This window comes from Varanus komodoensis, unplaced genomic scaffold (assembly GCF_004798865.1).
Source record: "Varanus komodoensis strain SLA01 unplaced genomic scaffold, ASM479886v1 scaffold24, whole genome shotgun sequence".
Taxonomy (NCBI): domain Eukaryota; kingdom Metazoa; phylum Chordata; class Lepidosauria; order Squamata; family Varanidae; genus Varanus; species Varanus komodoensis.
In genome coordinates, this window is record NW_025335641.1 from 12,420,018 (window position 1) to 12,443,315 (window position 23,298).

The following is a 23,298-nucleotide window of genomic DNA, read 5'->3' on the forward strand; positions in this document are numbered from 1 at the left end:
TTGTCCCTACTTAATTTCATTCTGCTGTTTTCAGCCCAGTTCTCCAGCCTTTCAGAATCATCTTGCATATTATTCCACCCAGTTTGTGTCATCTGCAAATGTGCCAATCATTCCCTGCACTTCTTCATCAATACTATTTAAAAAAATGATGAAAAGTCCTGGGCCCAGGACTGAACCATGCAGTACCTCACTTGTTACCTCTCCCCTTACTCAGCCCAATTAGATGATACTCGACCATTCGCCTGTCAATCTTGAGCTGCCATCCTGCTCTTTCAGCTTGTACTCCCCCTTCATCAGGAAGGTCATAGATCTTTATTTGGGAGAAGACCGAGCCAAAGTAGGAATTGAGAACTTCTGCCTTTTCTTTATCATCTGTTACCATTTTGTCATCCACATTGGGTAGCTGAACCCCCATTTCTTTCCTCTGTCTTTTACAGCGAACATACCCACAGAAGGCTTTTTTGATTGAGTTTAGTATTCCTTGCTAACCTCTGTTCATTCCTAGCTTAAGGCTTCCTGATACCATCTTTGCCTGTATTCTTCCTTTGTAGCCTGGACTTCCTTCCAGTTTCTGTGTGTGTCCTTTTTTGTTTTCAGGTAATCTCCAAGCCTTTTGTGAAGCCACATAGCCTTCTTCTGTTGCCTTCTTGCCCACATAGTTGTAGGCTTAGTGATTTCTAATCTTAAAAGAAGAAAATCTGAATAGGGCTTATAAAACTGCCAATCATAGAGCCTCCATTTCGTTACTATGGGAAACCTTCCAGAGGTGCTCGCTTTCTTGCATTTCTGCTTTTCAGCCCTATTCCTTCCTCAAGGAATTTTCTCTTGCCTCTTTAAGTCAGGCTTGGGACCACATTAAGTTAGGGAGCACCTTCCTCCATACATTCCTGACCATAGTTTAAGATCATCAATGGAGGCCCTCCTTCAGTTCCTCTCCCTAAGGAGGGTAAGGGGGAAGTTGCAAGGAGGAGGGCCTTTTCTGTCGTGGCACCCCAGTCAAACACCCTGCCATTGAAGATTCATCCAGTGCCTACTTTACTGAGTTGTAGGTACTTGATGAAAACTTTTCTTGATGCACCTGTGGTGCTACTTAAACCATCTATGTAGATGGCACTGGTTTTAATTTATGCATTTTATTCATAATACATCCTGTCTGTGTATATATTGTTTTTATCTGTTTATTTATTGTAATATTTTAACTGCATTATTTTATTTAATGCCATTATTGACATTTTTATTGTAATGGCCACCCAGAGAGGATGATGCTAATGGACAACTTTTAGACAAAATAAATAGTCATGAGGGATGTTGCTCCTACTACAGGTGCTATACTATAGTATAAACAGTAAGAAATACCCTTGGCTGTAAAGTCAAAAGGCCAAACCAACAAACAAACAAACATAAATTCTGTTAGTGGAACCAATGTCTAGGCTTGCTTTATGTATGGTCTTATGTAATAAATAAACAGGAGACTCTCCCGTACATGGTGATCCCTGTGTCCTATGTTAATTTGAAATCATCATGTTTGTTTTTCAAAATTTGCAAATGATGGTTTACACTTGACCCACAAGCACCAGTATGTAACTGCAACCCTGCTTTCATAAAGAATTACATTCCATCTTGTTGCTTTTGCCCAGATTAGTTGCTTTGTCATGCTTGCCTCAGCTTTACAAATCTCTAATCAACTAGCATATGCAATTCTTAAATCTGCTCAAGTAGGATATACGATTTCTCTAGCTGTTGTTTACTTGAGTCTGGAGCAAAACCTAATGAATAGCAAGGAGAAGTGTTTTCTGTGTCAAAAGACAAAGCTTTGCATTAGTATTTCCATGACTAATAAAAAAAACTCACAAAAAAAATGAACAAATGTTCTGGTTCAGCCTGTTTTTTAAGTGGTCAAGTAGAGATAGGAGAGCTCTCAAATTCTCCTTGGATTAAATAAAGATGTTGCATGTTTTCCTTGAAAAGAAAGGAAGAATAGAAAGAAAGAGATGTGGATACCCTGCAGGTTTTTTTCCCCATTCCAACCATTTGCAATCTGATGGAGCAGAGTGTTCTATTGGATCATATGATAGAGGATACATTGCAGGGGAAAAAATCCCAGAAGTCGGGGAAGAAAGCTTCCTCTTAGGGGAACACACAGGCAGTGATGTTCCATGATGCTGAAAAGGGTCAGAGTGAAGACATTCAGACAACATTCAAAGGAGGAAGAGAAAGGCCCCACAGATACTCCTCAAACAATGGCTCCTACTCTTCATTTTGATGGAGCAATATTGATCAATGATACTGAATAAGATTGAACTAAAAGGTTTGTAGGACTTTAACAGCAGAAGACTTGATGCACTGAGAGCTCTCTCCTGGCCATGTGAAACATTAGTTAGTTGGGAGAATTAGTAATTCTCCCTTTGCTTGGATTTTAATCCATTCCAGAGAATAATTCAGGGGTTTGTAAAACTTGTCTTTCCTTTGACATCAGTTGTTGATGTTGCTACTTTAATTTTATTTTTTTTACACATAAGTGTGCCCAAAGTGGGTCACAACAGAAGAATGGCAATACTAAAACAGGAATATCTATTGAAGTATTATTAGAATAAATAGTATAATAGCAGTTCAGTTCAAAATATTACTGAAAATCAAATGTACAATTTAATTTATACTAGCACAATATTTTAATTCAGTACTAAAAGACAGTATCGATCATTAAGATCAATCATTTGATGCTATCAACTTTTAAAATACATAAGCTAGAAACATATATTACAGAACTTTTCAGTTCACTCTGATATCTAGCAGCTTATTCCTCAGAAGTCTAGGAAATAGCAGCCGGATTTCTTATAACTGCCAAAATTTAAAAGTGCTGTATGTTGAGATAGCAAAACAGGTAAGTAGTGTATTATTTACATTATTTCATTCTCACAAGCAGGCTTTACATCTTTGTCTAACTGTATATATTTTTCATTTTTACTTCCTTTTAACATATTTTCCTTTTAGAGATGTAATTAAAATATTACCATATGAAGCCTTCCTTTTGATGAATACCCATGGCAGTTTGAGGTTAACAACACAATCATATACATGGCTTTTATCCATCCCACTAAATTGCCTTTCTGTCTTAGCTCCCCTTCCTTGTTAGGCCTAACTCCACCACCCCAGAAGCAAAGAGCGTATCATTGCACGTTATACTTTACTTTAGAGAAAAGGAAAGCCCAGAACTTTAAAAAAGCAAGAGTGTCGTAGTGAGACTGGGCGGAGCCATTTTCATGAAATGATAATCTGGAATTAAAGCCCATGTTTGGTACATAAGTTTAATTATATGAAAAATTACATATAGGTTTAACATACTCATTATGAGATTTAACTGTAACTATGCTAAGTGAGGGAGGCATTTAGTATTTTATTATTATTTTTAAATAAACATCTGATTTTTATGCAGCCTGCTCCCACTCTCACTAGAAGAGTTACTAATATATACATCCCCCTTCAAATGAAGGTAACTACACCACAGCAGTAGAAGATGAGTAGTTATCTTTTACAAAATCTCTAGGCTCCTCTGTCTCTTGACTATTCTTTAACTAACATCTCATACATCCTGCTGTCTCTTATACTCAGATAATATACCATCAGAAAAGGGAGCACAGTTTAAATGTGCATTCTTTTCCAATATTGGCAGAAATAGTGGGGTGCTGTATACAAACTTGTTTTAGCCACCATAGCATCTGATTTGTTTACATAATGAGAATTTGGCATATCTTAAAACCATATCTGGACAGGCAATACAACATGACAGTAAGCAATTATTCTTTAAGGAATATAATTTCCAGATGTTTCTTAGGCCTTTATTTGATGTTAAATATGCATCTGCCTGGTTTGTGGCTCACATTCTGCTTAGTAGTAAGCATTTGTTGAATAGGTATATCAAATGGTTAATTTCTAACCACTGACCAGCACTTTTTCAATCCTCAGTAGGAAGTTCTGATTGAATAACTGAAAGGTATTTGGAGTAGGACAGCCTGACATAGATTTCTCCTTCTGTGGTGACACTTCACCGCAGCCTTTTGGAAAAAGGCTTATGAGGTCATCTAGCAAGAGTTGTTGTTATTTTTTAAGTATCCTGAGTTACTTGAATTGATGACTCCACAATTCTTATAGCTGTTCTGTAAATGAATAATTCCTCTGATTATTCTCTTCCCATGGTTCCCTTTGAACCTCATTTAAAGGCCTTTCACATACTTTACAGTTGTCTTAAAGTGGGAATAAAACTAAGAATAAAATGCCCCTGTACAGATTGTTGGATTATGGTACCCAAGTCTGAAAGAGATTCTCAGTCCATTATCAAATTTGGGGGTGTATGTCCTTGTGAGCTCTACCAATGCTGTCAGTAATTCTTCTCTGGGAAGTGATGGAGGTTTATGAATGCTCTTGTACCATTTTTGGCATGCTATTGATTGAATGACCTGACATGTAGGACATTATTCTTTGAACATACTGGACTGGTTCCAAGAAGCTGGGTCTGCTGTTGTGTGGTTTGGCTCCTTGGTACAGTCTCTTCTATATCACCAATGTACAACAGAATTGTAGAGGATCCAGTGCCCTAGAGAAAGGTAGAGAGATTCTGTAATCATGTTCTTTGTCATTCTCTAAGTGCCACGGGATGATCGAGGAATGAGCTTTACGCTCACTTTTCAAACCTAGTGAGCCCCCATAGAAGGTAAAAATATTCTCATCACTTCAGTTAGGGTGAAAGGTACTCTTATCTTTATATTCCAGATCCAAATAAGGGAATGTATGAGGTGAGAACCATCCATTCTATTTTAAGTTGTGCATCTCTTAAGATTGTTTTTCTTAGCATATTTCACTCTGTATATAGTTAGTACTTAGGTAGTGATCTCAGTATATTTGTGGAAGAGTTAGGGAGTAAGAACATTTACGTGTAACTTCCTAGTATTCTTATACTTAAGTATAAAATACAGGCAATACGATTAAAAGTTGAGGGAAAGACAGTAACAATGATTGCTCATTACTGATTGACATGTAAAACACATGCTTACAATGTAATGGCAAACTCTAGCCCAGTTCTTTGAAGATCCATGATACTGAACTGAATAGGATAATATTGATTAGTTTGGTTCTGTTACTCATTCTAGATAAGATACTCCTTACACTGGAGCCAGAAAATTCTAGTATTGTAGCAAATACAATACCAGGGCTGGGTTGTGCAACATTTATTTTGTGTCTATTTATTTATTTGCATATTTATATGCTGCCTATAACTGCCAAAGGCCTTCCTAGGCAGCTTACCAGTATGGCTTATGGGTCACATGTGATCCTCCATGTCAGTTTTTATGGCCCTTATGGTCCCTCACATTGTAATTGCTGACTTTTGGTGAAGGTGGAAAAAGGTGCTTTTTCTGATTTTCCATTTAGAGTTGAATGCTGTTCAAACCAAAAGTCACAGTGGTTGTGCAGGGCCTGAAAGAGCTGTACCTTGCCTTCTAGCCAGATCACTGCAAAAGCACCATGATTATAAGCAGCTGCATCTCAAAGCTGACACCACTTACCGTATTTTTCTCTCTATAAGACGCGCCTGACCATAAGACGCACCTAGTTTTTAGAGGAGGAAAACAAGAAAAAAATATTCTGAATCAAATGGGCACATAATCACAGGCACACTCCCCATCACTTCCCCATGGGCTGCACATCTGACAGACTTACTGCACACACATATTCGCTCTATAAGATGCACAGACATTTCCCCTTACTTTTGAGGGGGGAAAAAGTTTGTCTCATAGAGCAAAAAATATGGTATTTGGACTCTCAATAAAACAGTAATGAGTTTAACTCCCCATGTTTCAAAGCTTGGTATTGCATTATGCAACATGCGTATTATCATGTTTTCTATTTACAGCAAGCAGTTGCTGCTGCCACCACTACCAAACTTGCTGCTACAGCAGCTGAAATAGTTGCAGCTACTGCTGAAAGTACCATGGAGGGGGGAAAAGTGAGTGCCCTCTTCTCTTTTTCTCTGCCAACCCCCCCCCCCCAAAGAATAGTCATGGCAGTTACTGCCATGTTTGTCTCTTTAGTCCTTCAAAGTCAAAAGACCAAAGCACAGCTGCTTACTTGTCCCCACTCCCTACAAAACCTCTCCTTTTTGGAATTTCCATCCCTGAGAGATGCTTCAGTCTACACGGTCACAGGGCTCAGTGCTGCAGGAGTAGCTTGTCATTCTTCTGTACCATAGAGCTGGCTGTACCCAGCTCCCATAAAGTCTTCTTGGTTATTTCTTTTGATGCATTCAGTACCTCTCAAGCTGGATTTAATTTTGAGCAATATATAGAATTGCACAGCATATGAAATAAAATACACTGGACCAATCCCCTGCCTGTTGCCTAAGGTTCAGTAGTAGCCCTTTACCCAGAAGACATTTCGCAGCCCCAGTCTAAGCCTTTCCACAGGGGAACTGTGTGTCTTTACTAGTGTGGTGATATTGTCAGTTTTATAGTCAGCAGTAGAAGCCTCTAATTGCTTCCAAATGCTCGCTACTTAAGCTTTGTTAAGTCCCTGAATTTCCTTATTCCAAGAAATGCAAAGCTGGCTCTTTTAGGCAAGTCATTTTATTATGACTGAACTAGTCCCTAGTAATTTTGCTTTATGATCTCTTCCTTTGTATTTTCTCCCCTCTGCCTATTATCTTGGATCATAAGCAAAACATTTCCCAAGCCAGACACTAATGCAAGAATGTTTTCACATGACTTTTATGATTTTATGGTGGTTATAATTACTGTTAAAATTGATCTTGGATTTAAAGAATCACTCATGGGTTTCTATCAATATCTCTTTTGTATAGATTTCAGGAGTAGCATAGACTTTTTATAGATTCTGTAGCTGGAAATTCTATAGCTATTCCTTAGAAAGTGCCTAAGTCACAGCTGAGCTACTTACTGGTATATGACCTCCCATTGATCCTCCCATTCCAATTAATAATTTTGTTCTGAATAACAGCTTATTGTTCATTTTGAGTGATGTAACTTTTAGAATACCTTATTTCAATCACTACATACTGACCATGTAGGGACAATCCTATCTTGACTTAATAAGCCAAGGTATCAATGAGCATTATGGCTTTGTTCTCAGTTTCTCATGAGCAAATAAACCTGTATGCCTTCTATTTAATTATCATTTCCTATTTTGTCTGATCAAGAAAATGATTGAGTCATGGTCTGAAGTTGGCTTAATATCCTGGTTTGTTCTGAAGACGTTAACTCTGTGGCTTCTACTTTGGATGAACTGGGAAACTATAATTTAATGGAAAAATTACTGGCTTGCTCACTTAAGCAAAGCAGGCATGTATGTAGCCACAAGCTTGCTCATACCTAGATTTATTAAGTTGCGATGATAAATGACTAAAGGTAAGTTTAACTCTTCAATTTTACTGGGTGTGCAGATAGAGAGCCACAGAAAGGTGAGCTTGTACTATGTGCATTTCTTTTATTACTCATGTATTGCATCAAGTTTGCCAGTCTACCTCTGTCAGTCTGTCTCTACCTTAAGTACTGTGTAGTTACAGTGCAAGTTTTGGCTTTGATGATTCCAGATTTGCCAGCACTCAAGTCTCCTTTGAAAGAACAGTGTTGGTATCAAAAGGTACATGTGGAAATCCTTGGCTGCATCAGACTTCCTATTTGGCTCTGAGCAAGTTAGATTTCTCCAACTGGGTTCAATTAACACCCTTTATCTATTCTGGTGGCATTAATTGTGTACAGTCTAAACACTCTGGGGATATTGTCTACCCTGTTATGCTTGGATATGCAGCTTCTAGTAACAATTTGACTTTGCACAATTTTTGATAAATATGTGTAATCTGTGGCACATTTCTGTTAGCTAAGTGCCTTGTGTCTGTGGCCTGGCTTTTGGACCAGGCTCAGGCTCAAGCTCCATGGATATGATAATACTGGTGGGCCATCATGCTGTTTAGTCAAAGATTGTTTCATGAGCTTGATCTGAACTTTACACTTTGCTTCAGCACACAATGTGTAATCTGTGCATGTGGTCCAGATTATTTCCTGAATAAATGTAGTATTTTGCATGAAATTTTGCAAACTGTTAAAGTTGTCTTGCAGATAGATTTAAAATTTGTGTCTAAAATGGCTAACATTGTGGAGTACATATCTGATGCAGTCTCTGCAAGTAAGGGTTAGGATAAATTGCAAACCTGCTGAGGAGGATTGTATTTGTTTCAGCAAAGAAGTAATATGCTCCTTGTAGCCAGCCCCAGTCAGCAGTTTGGCAGCAGCTCTCTGAACCAGCTGAAGTTTTCAAACACTTTTCAGAAGCAGCCCCATATCTGAGTGTTACAGTAATCTAAACAGAATGTAACTAAGGCATAAGTCACTGTGGTCACATCAGACATAGACCACCATTGTTTACCGGGGATGGGGTGAGAGGGTGGGGGCTTACCTTCTAAAACTTTTAGAAATCACATTTGACCCAAAATGCTGCAGCCAAACTGTGGACTGGAGCTGGCTACAGGGAGCAGGGCACTCTCTGGTTACAGCAGCGACACCGCCTGCGAGTCCATTTCTGATTCAAAATGCCATGTTTGATCTATATAATTCTATACAGCTTTGGACCAGGCTACCTGAAATGCCACCTTCTCGCAGACGAACCTGCCCAGGTCTTACAGTCTTTGGGAGATGCTCTTCTTTTGAGACCACCAACTTCAGAGGGGTTGGTGGCAGTGGCAAAGAGGGAATTTTGGGGACTACTTCCAGGTAGTGGAGCACTGCCTAGAGAGGCTAGGGTTGCTTCTTCTCAGTTGTCCTCCTATTAGCAGGCAAAGACCTTTTTATCAAAGCAGACTTTTGGCATGCATGCAGTTAGTTTGGTTTGGAGGTTTTTTTACTCTGTGCTTGTTCTATTTCTCATTGTTTTAATGTATTTGATTTATTTTAATAGAGTTTTTATGATTGTAAGCTGCCTTGAGCACATTTTTCTTATAGAAAGGCAATGGGTTCTAATTGAATGAATGAACAGTGCGCTTTTAAAAAGATGTCGCATTTTAAATGTCCAAAAAATTCTTTCTAGTGTTGTTCCACTTCTAAGAGAGTCCATTGGCATTTTGATGCAGCGAACTCCTCCTTCGCTGGAAAGTGCTCTGCCTCAGTGCTATCAAAGGGTAAGCTGTCATTTTTCCATCTGTTTAAAACATACCTCTAGATGATGGGGCAGCTAAACATTCAGCATCTGGAGGATACTTAGCTCTAGGAAATGTTGTACAGGTTTCCTGGGCAAATGTTCAAATGTTAAGATAGCAAATCAGACAAATGTTTGCCTTTGTACAATTTCTATGCTTTAGTATTTATACAAGCTGATTATTAATGTTCTTAATGTGCATTTAAGGTTGAATCTTCAAATAATATTCATAACAATCTACCATTGTTGTGGGCATTGGGTCTGGTATTTTTATTGAGTCACTTGTAACTTCATGATTGGTCTCTATAGTGATAGTCTTAAAACTACAGAGCAGCCTTCCCTGATCTGTTGTCCTGCAGGTGTTTTGGACTTCACCCTCCATCAGCCCCAGAAAAAAATGCCAGCAGTCAGGAATGCCAGGAGTTGCAATCCAAAGCACCTGGAGGGCACTACTTCGGAAAGGCTGTTATGGAGGGCATAGCACTGTGACTAGGAATGGTACTGAGTGGTTCAGAGCTGTGAAAAAGTATGTGGCTATAGAAAGGTTTTGAGTGTAATACAGTTGCCGGAAAGGTTTTTTATACTCAGTGCAGCTTTTATTTTTTAATGCTGCAAGGTAAACTGGTTTTTTTTGACGCTTCTGCTGTGTTTAAGAAGTAAACTTGTGTTATGTCATGACGTTGTTCTAACAGTTTGTCTTGACTTAGGGCAGCCCTATGAATTAAAGCACTCCATGCTGCCCTCCCAAATTCATACTTGTGGCTTCCTTTATGGAGTCAGTCCATCTCATATCTGGCTTTATGCCTTTGACTTTACTTAGCATGATTGTCTTCTCATAATGAGTCTGAAGTACCACCGCCTCAGGTTTTGTTTTGTTTTGTTTTGTTTTGTTTTGTTTTGTTTGCAAGCTTATATAGGATATGAAAGCAATATCAAGTTAGATGCTTTTTAATGTTCCTAACAGTCCATGGGCTTATTTGAAATACATGGATTAAATACTTATGTTTGGAACAGAAGTTGGAAGAAATCACTATGTCTACTAGATACAGTCTTTTAAGGAGCAGAGATGGGGAGACAATTAAGTTCTTCTCCAGTGAAATTTGTCCTTGCTTATTTATTATGGTATAGACTTGTTCAACTTCTGCTTAAATAAAACAAGTGTGATACATTTTATATATACCTCAATTCATATTTATCCTGGTTGTTCTTCATGCTGTCTGTGTATCATCCATATGGGCTCTGCCCCTGGGCAGAGCCTCAATTCAAAAACCTTGAATAGCTGAGGAACTTCTTTGTGTAAACCAAAGTTTTTTGTTTGTTACGGAGAACATAGCATGGGCTTATTGGTCTCTTAACTATGTTTTGCTCAGCATCCCACCTTGTAGGACTCAGTCTGGAAGGCCAGTTGAAAGCAAACTGCAGTAGAGGTGTTGCAACTTCAGTAGCATTTGGCAGTATTCTTACCACCTCTCATGCTGCAACTTGTATGCAAGCTCGTGTCTGCTCTTCCCACATCACAGTACACTACCTCTGCATTTACAAGTGTATAAGTAGCAACCTCGTTGCTTCTGTAAAGTGTGAGAACTTGTCCCCACTTGCAAAATGAACTTTCGAAAACACCGAATGAACCAATCTTGCTTTGTAAGGAACCTTGCTGCATAATACTTATTTGTAGCCCACCTAGGGAACCTTCTGACTAATGGTGTGGGATGAAAATCCAACAAATAAAGCAAACAACAAACATGTTCAACCCAATCTACATTTGTCACAGACCTGGTGTCCATGCCTGGCCTGACTGTACATTTGTCAAAAAAGTTTTATCTTTAATTCTGCAGTAGTGCTGTTAACACCCTACAGTGGTTGACCTGTCACCAATAAGCCAGCTTGCTACTTGTCCCTATGTGTGATGCACAGAGACTGTGAGGGGAGACAGGTTGCGGCACTGTAACTATGGTTTATTAAGTGGTCATCTGTGCATTCACACAACCCACGCAGCATCCCCATTTTGGTGCCGGTGCTAAGTTTTGACTTGATACTGAAGTCACTGATGTTGGTTGCAGTGTTGATACTGATGCTGAGTTTTCTTTCTCTTTTGAGGCCATTATTAGGTGGTCCTAGGGAATTGAGGGAATAGGCCGGAACTTGCTAGGGACATGCACAATATGAGCGTTCCTGCCAGAAAATTATCTGGTATGGATCATTCCTGAATCAAGGTTCCATGCAGGTGCAGAACTCATATGAATGCAGTTACACAACTTGTCTCTGTTTTATATACCACAAATTCATTTATCAGAAATAATTACAACAAAACCAAATGCCACTTCTGTTTTAGGTTCAGCAATTGCAAGGCGTTTACAGTTTACATGATCCTCATTTCTGGACCCTGTGTACTGATGTTTACATAGGGACTTTGAAACTATTTGTAGCTCCAGATGCTGATGCAAAGTGGATCCTAAGCCAAACTCACAACATCTTTACTCAGGTGTGTATTTATTATTTTAACTCTAAAGATGGTTCTGTTTCTTACAGGTAAAGGGAGTATTACTTTAGTGGAAGGGAAGACTAGGAAAAGGCAAAAACATTTTTGTTTTGCATCTAAAAACACATAAAGAACAAATATCTAGGGGAATTGCTTGATTTTTCTTAGTGCTTATTCAGGCTTCTAAAAATAAGTTAATGTGCCAGCCTCAGACTTGTAGCAGGCATGAATACCCATACCTTCCCCAATACCCATATACAGTTTTCTGGTGGTTGAGATTGGGGTATGTACTTCCTTTAGAACTGTTTTCTAATGCGGTTCTTTTCTTTTCTTTGCAGGCTGGAGTGAGACAGTTATATGTACAGATTGACTTTGCCGCTATGTAGCAAAGATCTTGATTTCTGTGGACCAAAGTTTTCTAGTACTGTTAAGATTTTAAGACATTGCCCTTCCTTTGGAACAGGGACCCTTCTTTCCTACAGTTCTCCAAAATGGAACAGACTCTGCTGCCTTTTTGGCTAGATTAAGAATGAAAATTACAAGGGCACCAACCTGGACTCCTTGGGATTGACATTTGTTTGCCCTGAACCCATGTGGATTATTTGCCAAGTTTGTTTATGCAGCAAACTTAATAATAATGTGGTATTACAATCATTGGTTATGCTTTTTGTGAAGCTGCTGAAGCTACTGCTCATTCCCATGAAGCCAGTGTTTTTGCGGGGAGGGTGGATAAAATGAAATTAATTTTGTTCATAATGTCACAGTGGCTGACATTCTGCAACGTTACTATATGTAAGACTGTTTGCACTTTGCAAACTTAATGAACCAAACCATATTGGGTTTTCAGAGTGCCTTTATATCACAGTATCTGCCAGCACAGATATGGAACATTGGGGATTTTATTAATTTTTATGGCTACTACTTGTACCTAGTAGAGTTCTTGCTTGTGATTGATGTGATTTATGTATAATTGCATAATGGTAGATGTTGGACTCCCACTTAGTGTTACATTTTAAACTTCCTTGGAGGTGACTCTTCAATTTATCAATACAAAGGTAAAATGATTACCCAAAGCTTGTTTACAAATTTTTTTATTACCATGAAGTAAGTCTAGGTTGATAGTACCTCACCATTCTGACAGTAATGAGAGATTACTCTGTGGCAATTGTGCTAAAGGAAAACCTGCAGGAATATGATGCTACAATTTGATGCCTTCTATATTTCTTCTTTTATATGCAAACCTTTCACAAGTTTTGCAGTGAAGATTAGTAGTTAATATTTTTATGAAGCATTCAAAAGGAAGGATGCTTTGCATCCTAGCTTTATCAGCTAATCTGGAAGTGTTGTCTGGTAGATATGCTTTAACTGGGGAATGAAGATTTTTTTAATATACTAGCCAACAGATAATCTGAATTTTGTTTCAGATTCTATTTTCATTTAAATAATATTAACATGCTCTTAGTCTTGGTATCTTATATCAAATAAGAACACTCAACCAGAAATACCACCTGTACAACCTGTATCTGCAATAAAACCAATACATTTCATTTTCACATTATACAGCATAATTGGTTTTGTTGAGTCTTGCCCCTCATTTGAGGTTTGCAAAAGTAGCCACAGATTTTGCAGCAAATATAGCACTTAATTACCAGGGCAAATCTTTTAGTGAGCTGTGTTTGGTTCAGTCAACATAGGCTTTAATTTATCATATTTTATTTAGTGTTAGTTGAGGGTCTTCTTTAGGTTTCACAAGAGCACTGTGACCAATACATTTTTGTGGGTTTATCCTACCATGCTCATGTAACATTTAAAGAGCTGCTAGGTAATGCGTAAAGGGCACCTCAGACAAAACGTCTCCACCTGTTTCTAACATTGGACTGGAGCTGTCCAGAAGTAGGTTGTGTCATAAGAAGGAAGTCTTGTTTTTGCCAATTGGAAAAGCTGATTACTCATCTGTCAAATTAATGGAGATCACTCACCTCAAGTCCATTTGTTCAAAGCTGTGTGATGTAATTGAAAGAAGGTTGCATTAAAAAAGGTTGTTGCTAAGTGATGGTCAGAAATTATTTTCCTAACATATATAATAGTTAACTTGATTTATTCATTGATCAAATGATTGTGCGAGGCATTCAAAAAGCCTAAGCTGGAATTGAACTTTATGCTGAGAAGAGCTCCCATGTGGTACTTTTTTAATGGCAGTAAGCACTCTCATAAATTTATTTAACTTATTTGTCCTTTCATAATATATTACTGGCTGCTTAATTTCTAGTCTGTGCTTTGTTTTGCATGCTGTTTAGATTAGAAAAATGGCTTTTACAGTAATGGATCTGAGTTGCATTCCTTTCCACAAAACATTACTATTTTACTTCAGGAAGATTCTTATAATGTGTAAAACACAGTATAGTAACTGACCATCTGGTCCTACAGAAAATGCTTGTGCTGTTTCTTGCACACTATAGTAAATGCATCTTTCCAATATAGAGATACTACTCATCTCTGAGTAGATGAATGTGAAGTGCCATTGACTTAATATCTGACCTTTATGTTTTTTAATTGCTACTTAAAAGAATTCCTTTTTCATGTGAATTGCTCATGTCTCAGAACTTTGCTTATACTATGAGATGGAGGTTTTAATGACATCTCTTAACACATGCCGAAACACTGTGTGTGGTTGAACACAAAACTGAAAATTGCTTAACCTTTTTACTAGTGTTAATTTATTTAAGAGCTTTTTGCAAGATGTCTTTTTACTGTTGCTAATTTTTCTCAAGCATCAAGTACTAAATCATGTTAAATCATACTTTGCCAAATATGTGGCTTTAAAATTTGCTTTATTTAAATTTGGAGGCCTCGGTTAAATTAGTGCATTGCTTTTATACAATGCTAAGATTCTAGTGCAGAAAGGAACTTGCCCAGTAAACAAATGTCCTTATTTGTCTACAGTCACATTGCAAGGTCTTCAATTTAGGGAATAAAAGTTATTACAGTAGGAGTTTAGTGTATGCTGTGATAGAATACTGTATTTTTATCCTTTGCGTTCAAAGGTTGGTGTGCTATACTGAGTCATAGGGTGGGCCTAATTTTTGAATCATATTCTGCTGTACAAGAGACTGCACTGTACAGAGTTGCTACAGATTACAACCACCACCTCTGTAGTGCTCTCAGTCCAGAAATTTTTGCAGTATAAGGACATTTTTAAAGACAAAAACATCCAATCACATTGAGATACTGGAAGTCTTAATTAGAAAATAAAACACTGGTGTAATTGCCTGGTCTAAAGTTTTAGACTCGTTTTAAAGGATTAAAACTGAAGTATGTATGCTAACTACACTTTGCTAAGTAAATGGTTTTGGGATAGATACAAGGAAACAGAAGTTGCCAGTTGAGCTGGATTGGGATGTAGCACAAATGAAATCAGTAGTCATGTTTTTAAAGAGAAATAGTGGGGTTGCTCCTTCCTTTCAGTAGGGTTGGTTTTGGATGCCCTGTCCAGTTCTGATCAGGTTCTTTCATTTAGCTAAGAATGTTCTGTAGCTTTCTAAATAGACCATTTGCTTCAATCTTCAACTAATCATATTCCTACAATTCCACCTGCTGTTTCTTTCCCTTACCTGATCTTCCACTTTCTAACAGTTGCTTTTCACTCAAAAGCATCGATTGCTGAAATGTTGCTATGGAGCTCTGTGGAAATGCGTAGAGCACATGCCAAATACTTGGTTTTTAAAATGATTTAACATAATTTTACTGCTGACCACCTCAACTGATATTTCTTACATGAAATCAGTTCTGTGCTTGAATGCTTAATAGAAATAGTGCTTACATATTTCACACTCCAGAGGTATATTATGAGGGTATGGTTATGTTACTGCCAAAATTTAATTAGAAATTTTAGATTGGAGTAACTTGCCTGTGAAATCCTGAGTTGGACAGTACTGTGGCAACTCTGCTTCCTAAGCTGAATATTAAGTGGGATGTTATCAGTCAGCCTTTTATTCTATTGCTAATTGCATGATGCATTTGGTGCAGCTACAGAACTTTGTTTTGGTAAATCCAGACAAGTGACAACAGATAACTGATGTCTGTATCCTGAAATTGGCTTGGGAATGCTAAAGTTGGTAGCCAGATTAACTTTCTCTAAGTGCAATATTGGACATTCTAATGCATCTTTTTTCTACTTGAATAGTCTCTATAAAATATTTAAACAGCAAATATGTTTGAGACAGTATATGGGATCAATTTTCCTATCAATAAACTTTTCTCTTTTTTTATATGCCCAAATCTTGTGCCTTTAGTTCCTGGGGCTAATTTTGAGTCCATCCTCAAGGAAACATCTCATAGGTAAACAATGTATGAGCTAGACACTGGATACAAAGATCTTATGAAATCCTGAGTGGAAACCCTACTTCCTGCAAGGCACATAAAGATGGACTTCATTTCTGCTCACTGAAGAGGGGATGGCTCCTGAAATTTGATTTGCAGGGTTGGAGGACTCAGAAGCAGTGCGGAGAGGTTGCACAGTTCCATGCAAAGACTGCTGCCTCTCTTCCTCACCTTCTATGAGCAGAAGCCTCCAGTAGGGCCCTTCCATTCACAGAAGAAATACTCTGGATTTATAACTAGATAATTCCATCTAGGAGGTAAGCAGACCTTTGCAGCAAGGTCACCAGCTTCAGCTGCAAAAACCTGAACCATCATGAAATCAGGTGCAAAGGGCTACATTGCTTGATGAAGTGTGGCTTAACTGCTGATCTACCTACTGTGTATGTTTGGCAAATCTTGTAGTTCATTAAAGTGGCACCTTTTCCAGTTGCTGAAAAATTGCTGCTGGACTGTAATCTACCTCTTATTTAGAAAATAGGACTCATTGCTCTACTGCATGGGTCCCCAAATGAAGGCCTGCGGGCTGGATTCGGCCTGCCATGCCCATTTAACCGGCCCACCCCACAGGTTTTGCACTTGCCGGGTGAGCGGCTTGCTCATGAGGTCGTCGTTTTGGACTAGCTCGGAGAAAACGATCTCCTGAGCAAGCTGGCGCCTCAACTTATGTGCATGCGCCCCCCTGCTGGCACTGCCTTGGCAGCCTGTGCCCACTGCTGGCACCTGTCAACTGGCCCCCTTTAGAAAAAGTTTAAGGATTCCTGCTCTACTGTGTCATACTGCAGGTGGATACTCCTGGGATGGAGGGTTTTTTTTTTCCATATAAAACAAATCCCTGCACAGAGAAAACTAACATGTCAAGGTAGGCTAGCCTTAACTGTAGCCTATCTTCTGACTACTGTGTGCTAGTTTACCCTGGAGGAAACTGATTATAAGGAGTAGCACTTGAAGCAGGAATTTCCCTCTGTAGTCTGATGTGGTGCAGCCCAGACACAGGTTAAGGGAGACCGAAGCCTGCTTCAGTATAAGCTTCCTGAATGTAAAATTTTATTTATTACATTTCTCTATCACCTAATAGACAAAGCTCATTTCAACAAGTCAGCTCAGTAGAAGTGCTCACTGTTTACCTTTTATTGCAGCCAACAGTACATGCAGCAAAAATGTTCTTACATTCTGCCACAACAGTTCTCCCTTTGACTGTAATTTTAACCCCAATTTAATTCATTTTAACTCTCAAGCAACAAGCACCAAAAAGCTCTAATAAAATTGCCTTATCTTGTCTTTAAGCAGTAAGCCTCATCATGTGCATCTTGCAGTGTGCTAGTAACTCTTTAGTTTTCATAGACATGATCTATAGAAAACTATTTCAGGTTAATCTCCCAAACAAGGCTCATTATGGGAGGATGGGGGTTACCTTTACCATACTTGCATTTAAGATGGCTCCAGATTGTATTAAGTAGCCCAGTAGTCAATTTTGAAACAGCTATTAGTGCTGATGAGGCAGGTCCAACTGGAGAGAGATGTGATGACTGAAATCTATGGGCAACCATGATGGCTTAGTGTTTTACATCATTTTGGTTTGTTTTCCATCAAGCTTCTAAACAGACTATTTGAGAGGTTTTTGACTGGGGTGGGGGGAAATGGTGCAAAGGAATATGTGACGGGGTAGGGCTACCCCCCCCCCAAACCAGGGTCTTGATGATTTTTGTTTTATTTGCTTGGGGAAGGGCCATTTATGAATCACTGAGACGGGCTGTACTGCTGGAAAAGTGTTTCCAACTCCTAGAAAGCTTTGTTAAAGTCCCCAGATGTGATGCACATTCAAATATTTCTAACATTTTGCCTATGGAAATGTGATGGTGCTGAAGCATGTGAAGATGTAGTGAGTTCTACATGTATTCACTTGGGAAAGGGATGTAAAAAAATGAACAAGTAAATTTTGTTATGGCAAAAAGATTTCTGTTTGAATGGCTCAGGCCTAGTCTTCCCTTGCATTGTACTACTAGTCCACGTTCTATGAAATGTCCCTGCCCCAAATGTCATGGGAAATTGCATTGCTGTACCAAAACAACAGAAATCTCGCATGTTTTTAATTTCACATAGTCTCAACTTTGTTGGGCTCCAAAACTAATAAAGTTTTAATACTTAACTAAATAGAATGTGAAAGCGGATATCCAAGTAAAACTTCATGGAATCATAACAGAGGTGGAAGGGGCAGAGGGTCCAACCCCCCTGCTCAGTACAGGACTCCATGTTAATCTATCCATCCCAGATGGCTGTCCAGCTGCATCTTGAATGCCTCACATGAGGGAGAGCCCATAACCTCCCTAGGTCATTGGCTCCATTGTCCTACTGCTCTAACAGTCAGGAAAGTTTTCCCAATATCTAGCTGGAATCTGGCTTCCCATAACTTGACCCTGTTATTCTGTGTCCTGCAGTCTGGGATGAGGAAGAAATCCTGTCCTTCCTCTTCGTCTTAGCCTCTCAAGACCATGTAGAGTGCTATCATATCTCCCTTCAGTCTTCCCGAGGATAAACATGCCCAGTTCTTTCAATCTCTTCTCATAGGGCTTTGTTTCCAGACCTTGGATCATCCTTGTCCTCCTCTGAACCCTTTCCAGCCTGTCTGCATCTTTCTTAAACTTTGGTGCCCGGAACTGGACACAATTCTTCAGAATTCCTAACCCTAACCCTAACCAGTGCTGAGTAAAGGGGAAGTAGTACTTCATGTGATTTGAGAGTGATACTTGTTAATTCAGCTTAAAATAGCATTTGCCCTTTTTGCAACCATATCATATTGTTGACTCATATTCAGCTTGTGATCTATTTCCAAAATCCTTCTTGCGTTCAGTATTGCTGAACCAAGTATTTCTCATCTTGTAACAATACATATGGTTTCTTTTTTTTTTCTAGGTGCAGACAAACTTGGCATTTGTCTCCTACTTAATTTGTCCCTACTTAATTTCATTCAGTTTTCAGCCCAAGGCTCCAACCTATCAAGATCACCTCGAATCTTCTGTCTTCCAGAGTATTACCTATCCACAAGTATTCCCACAGTCTATCAGTCCATCACCCAATCTCCAATAAAATGTCACAGTCTGAAATTCTTCCTGCTTATAATGTTACAGTTTTGGGTATTCCTTTCCCCTTTTGCCTGAGTAGGTAGTCAGCATTTCATGTCCCCCCCCAGCGTGTCATCTGCATTGGACTAGTTTTCTGGAGATGGAATAGTGGGTGGAGGAAAGGTTCTATTATTTTGCTTTTGCAAATATCAGTATTCTTTAGTATGGGCGGTACTAACTGGCTTCGTGCAGGTTGGCATGCATGCATTAAAATGAGACAACAATTACTATCACAAATCACATGTAATAGATTTGAGGCTATTAATAAACTGCATTTCACAAGCAAAGCTGTAATACTACATGCTGTGACTGCACTGGAAGACAAAGAACAATTGACCATATACTTAGACAACTTCCCATTCTTCAAAAGAGTATTAAAAAACTGTGTGTCCAATATGTCTCATTCTGAACTCAGTTTTAGATAAATCCACTTTTTCTAAGTTTCTTCTGCACTAATTTAAGCAAGCTGGTCACCTTACTCAACAAGTAGGCCTTTTGGCTTCTGGTACCACAGGGAGTGTCAACAGGGCAGTCCACTTCAGCAGCTGGAGTCAAGCTGGCCCATCGTGTTCTTCTTAATTAGACTCAGTGCACAGCATGTATGGAGTGTTTTTATTCAGCAGTGTTCAAAGACAGATTTATCTGCTGCAAAGAGTTTTAGCATGTCTATTTCCAAAGGATGCAAAGTTCCAGTTACTACCAGAGAGTGTAGAGGTTCACCCAGCACCACTGTGGTCATTTCCTGCAGAGTGCCTGAAGCAATCTTTTGATTCTCTGCACCAACTCTTGCTAAGCCTACACACACCGTGTGCTCTGTAATTTCTGGAAAATTAAAGAACATGAAGAGAGAAGGGAATGTTAAGGAAACAGACCTTAAAGTTTAAGTGTATAGCATGCTTACATAGGAAGTGCTGCGGTTCTCCTTCCCTAAAAAAGGTTACGTAGTACTCTTACAACACCACTAGGATGCTCATGTTCAACCCATGGCATTAAGCGGGCAGACCTCTGGAGGTCACATTAATTGAGCAATGTTTGTAACAGTGGCTCAACAGGAAGTGGTCAACTTGCTAAAAGAAATACCCAGGAAACAGGCTGTCACTATTCCACAAGATATCTGAATTGCAGGCATAATAAGCAGTGAGAAGCTGGCAATCCTATGGAGTCATTTACTGAGTATAGTGCAGATGAGATGTAATGGGGGACTTGCTGAAAAATCTAATTCAGAAAGGCCGTTCATGAATCACTGAGACCAGGCTGTACTGTTGCAAAGTGCCTCGAGCTCAGAAAGCTTTGCTAAAGCCCTCGAATGTGATGAATATTACTAATACTTTGCTTATGGAAGGTGGTGGTGCCGAAGCATGTGAAAATGTAGTAATCCAAATTCTTCCTTCTGAACTTCTGCCTTGCTATTTGATTCACATTCAAGCAGCCTCTGCAGAGTGGGCAAATCGCTCTTTTGCTGCTTGTTACGCAATTCACTGTTTTAGACTTGCCTCCTTCCAAGCAGGCTGCATGCTCGTCCAAGAATCTGCAGAGCTGGTCCTGCTGGTGACAGCTACTGTCACACACCCTTTGGCATGTCAAGAGTAATGTGTACCTCCCACTTTAACGATGAAAAACAGCACCCCTGATGCTGTAACAGTTTAGGAAGCAAATGCAGCGGTGGGACACCCTGCAGCACTCCGCCAGCTCCAGGCAGTCCAACAACATCTGGACGGCTATAGGTTGCCTGATCCCAGCCCTAAAGTCAAATGTGCTTTCCCAGTTTCAATGCACTTCAAACTGCTTTGTAATAGCACCTCAAGAAGCAAATGAAGGACAGTATTTTCCATTATTACACAGAGGAAGGTCAAAATGACTCATTTTAAAATATGTCCATATGGGATTTAAACACAGAATTGGCTCGGTGAGCTTTGTGGTGGGTTTGTGTGCAGGCCAGCATTCTGCGGCTGTAGCTATATGCCTCCAGTCCCCATGAAGTTCAGTGCGGACGATAAGCCACAGAGGAACCTTGGCCTCCGTGCAAGTTACAGCCTGCCAATTCTCGAATGGTCCAGCTCCACAGTAAATTGGGTGTTCATTCGATGCCTCATTTCAGAAAGTAGCACTGCCCTTCCCTGGACAGGCAGGCCATGGATAATGTTGCACTATGACTTCCTTCATCTCCGGCTACAGTTGGGATGCAGGAGATTGTGGTGCAACCTAGCTGGAGCACACCTATTCAGGGAAAGGCTTTGCAGGAAGGAAATTACTTCCATACCTGGCTCTTCACCCTCTAGCCGCCTCTTCTGAACAATGGCAAGGAGTTGCTCTGCTGCTTGATTCACAGACATGTACCAGGGTGGTTCATAAATCTTCTTCCCCCTAATAAAAGAAAGTTTACAGTAATGGACCCATAATTGTCCTGTCATGTCCCAGTTATGTAGCAATACCTGAATCTGGGAAATACAAATTTTATCTGCCATTCTGAAGAAGTAGAAGTTGATACACAAACTGGGTCAGGCCAAAGTTCTGCATTCTGTCTGTTCAGGGTTACTCTGATGTCTCCAGAGCTGAGCCTGTACCCCCCCCCCCACCCAATTTGTTATGGCCTACAGTTTCCATGGTCCTTTATCATTGGCTATGCTAGCTAGAATTAACAGAAGGTGAAAGCCTGAAAGCTGGAGGCCCTTCCTTACTCTAGAAGTTCACAAACGGCATACATGGGAGTGGTCTAGCATCCAACCCTACAACAAGTCCCACAATTCCTAACCAGCAAGGTTGATGCTACTGAAATAATAGGAGGACGGGGCTAGTCCAAGAGTAAGGCTCCTAAATGCAGAGAGGGTCCATACAGTCAATCCTAGAAACTACCACAGAGCTTGAAGCGGCAAGAAATTGGTATGTATTAAGCAAATGCAAAGCTTATGGGCAGCAGTCTCTTCTATGGACCTTAGCGTCACCAACCTGCTCTCAGATATGGGTGAGTTATGTCAAAGTCACATTGTCTGCGTGTACTGCAAATCAAAACCACTGTAGGGTTGTTTTGATGCTTTCAACCTAGGAATTATAGCATGCATGATTAAACTGAAAATATCTCCCTCCACTCCTAAAAGAGGTGCCACAGTTTGCACTACCCTCCATAGCATGCTCACGGTCGTGTATTTCTACACCCCTGATCATCTATCCCAGCTACCACAACTTCAGAGGGTGTGCTATCCCTGCCAAATTGGAAAGAAGGCCTGTATTTTCCTACCCTATGCTGTAGTTATATAATTACAGACCCCAAAGCCAGTTCTCAAGAGTTGGCTTCTGCAATGTTTGCCAACTCTGGAATTGGCTGCGTAAAGCTTCTGAAGAGGTTCCAAGATAAATTTCCATCGGACATTGTCAGACTGCATGAATGCGAATCTAAACCAAAGTGAGGACGTGTCCAAGAAATGATCAATAGTTCCAATAGAGATGAGTTAGCGGAGATGACTTAAGTTGCCTGAACTGATCTCCGCAAGATTAGGCATACAGAACACTCAAGAGGAGAAAATAATAATACCACAGATGAAATGCCTTGAGGTCAGAACTAACCTAATGTTATTCAATTTTTATTTGGAGTTGAATAATGTATACTGAACCCAAAAGAAATGAAACTGACTCATGAAACAGGCAGCTCATCTTCTTCTCAGGCTGCTGGTGGAAGACGACAGCTGAAAAAGGAGGCACAAAATGCTAGGCAAAGACACTCTTCTGCCTGCTGCCTTGAATGAAACCATCTCTCACTCCAGCTCGGGCCACCACTTTAAAAAGTCCTCCAGCCTTTCAGATGTTGATTCCTGCCAACATTTTATCTTCTTCTCAAAAGAATTCCTGGTGCAGGTGGCTTCAGTCTCTAGGGTTAAGCCACCTGGTACCCGCTAGACTAGGATTTCCATCAGCCCTTGTTAGCACAGCCAATTTCAGGGACTATGAGTTGCAGACCAAAGCAATTAGAAGGCAGCAGGGGTTCTATCTGACACTATTTCTGTTGAGGGGATATAATCCCAGGTTGCTGAACTGCCCTGCCACAGACCAAATCAAAGAAGATGCTCTTAAAACCAGTAGCAGGATACCCACAGATTGGTGAAGCAATGCAACCTGGCCTCAAAACTGTAATTA

The 23,298-nt window shown here is 39.7% G+C and overlaps 2 protein-coding genes across 6 annotated transcripts in view; one reads left to right on the forward strand and one right to left on the reverse strand.

Moving 5' to 3' along the window:
• Positions 1–15,939, forward strand: part of SLC30A7 (solute carrier family 30 member 7) — a 40,802-nt gene extending 24,863 nt beyond the window's left edge. For both annotated transcript variants that reach the window (XM_044432290.1, XM_044432289.1), the window contains exons 9-11: positions 9,085–9,175; positions 11,525–11,674; positions 12,010–15,939. In XM_044432290.1, coding sequence (XP_044288225.1) covers positions 9,085–9,175; positions 11,525–11,674; positions 12,010–12,057 — 289 coding nt within the window. In that variant the 3' untranslated portion in view covers positions 12,058–15,939. The remainder of the gene's footprint in view (positions 1–9,084; positions 9,176–11,524; positions 11,675–12,009) is intronic.
• Positions 15,940–19,765: 3,826 nt separating this feature from the next.
• The window catches only part of DPH5 (diphthamide biosynthesis 5), a 31,743-nt gene continuing 28,210 nt past the window's right edge, over positions 19,766–23,298 (reverse strand). For all 4 annotated transcript variants that reach the window (XM_044432344.1, XM_044432345.1, XM_044432346.1 and 1 more), the window contains 2 exons: positions 21,431–21,534; positions 19,766–19,992 (listed from right to left, as the gene is read on the reverse strand). In XM_044432344.1, the coding sequence (XP_044288279.1) occupies positions 19,787–19,992; positions 21,431–21,534 (310 nt within the window). In that variant the 3' untranslated portion in view covers positions 19,766–19,786. The remainder of the gene's footprint in view (positions 19,993–21,430; positions 21,535–23,298) is intronic.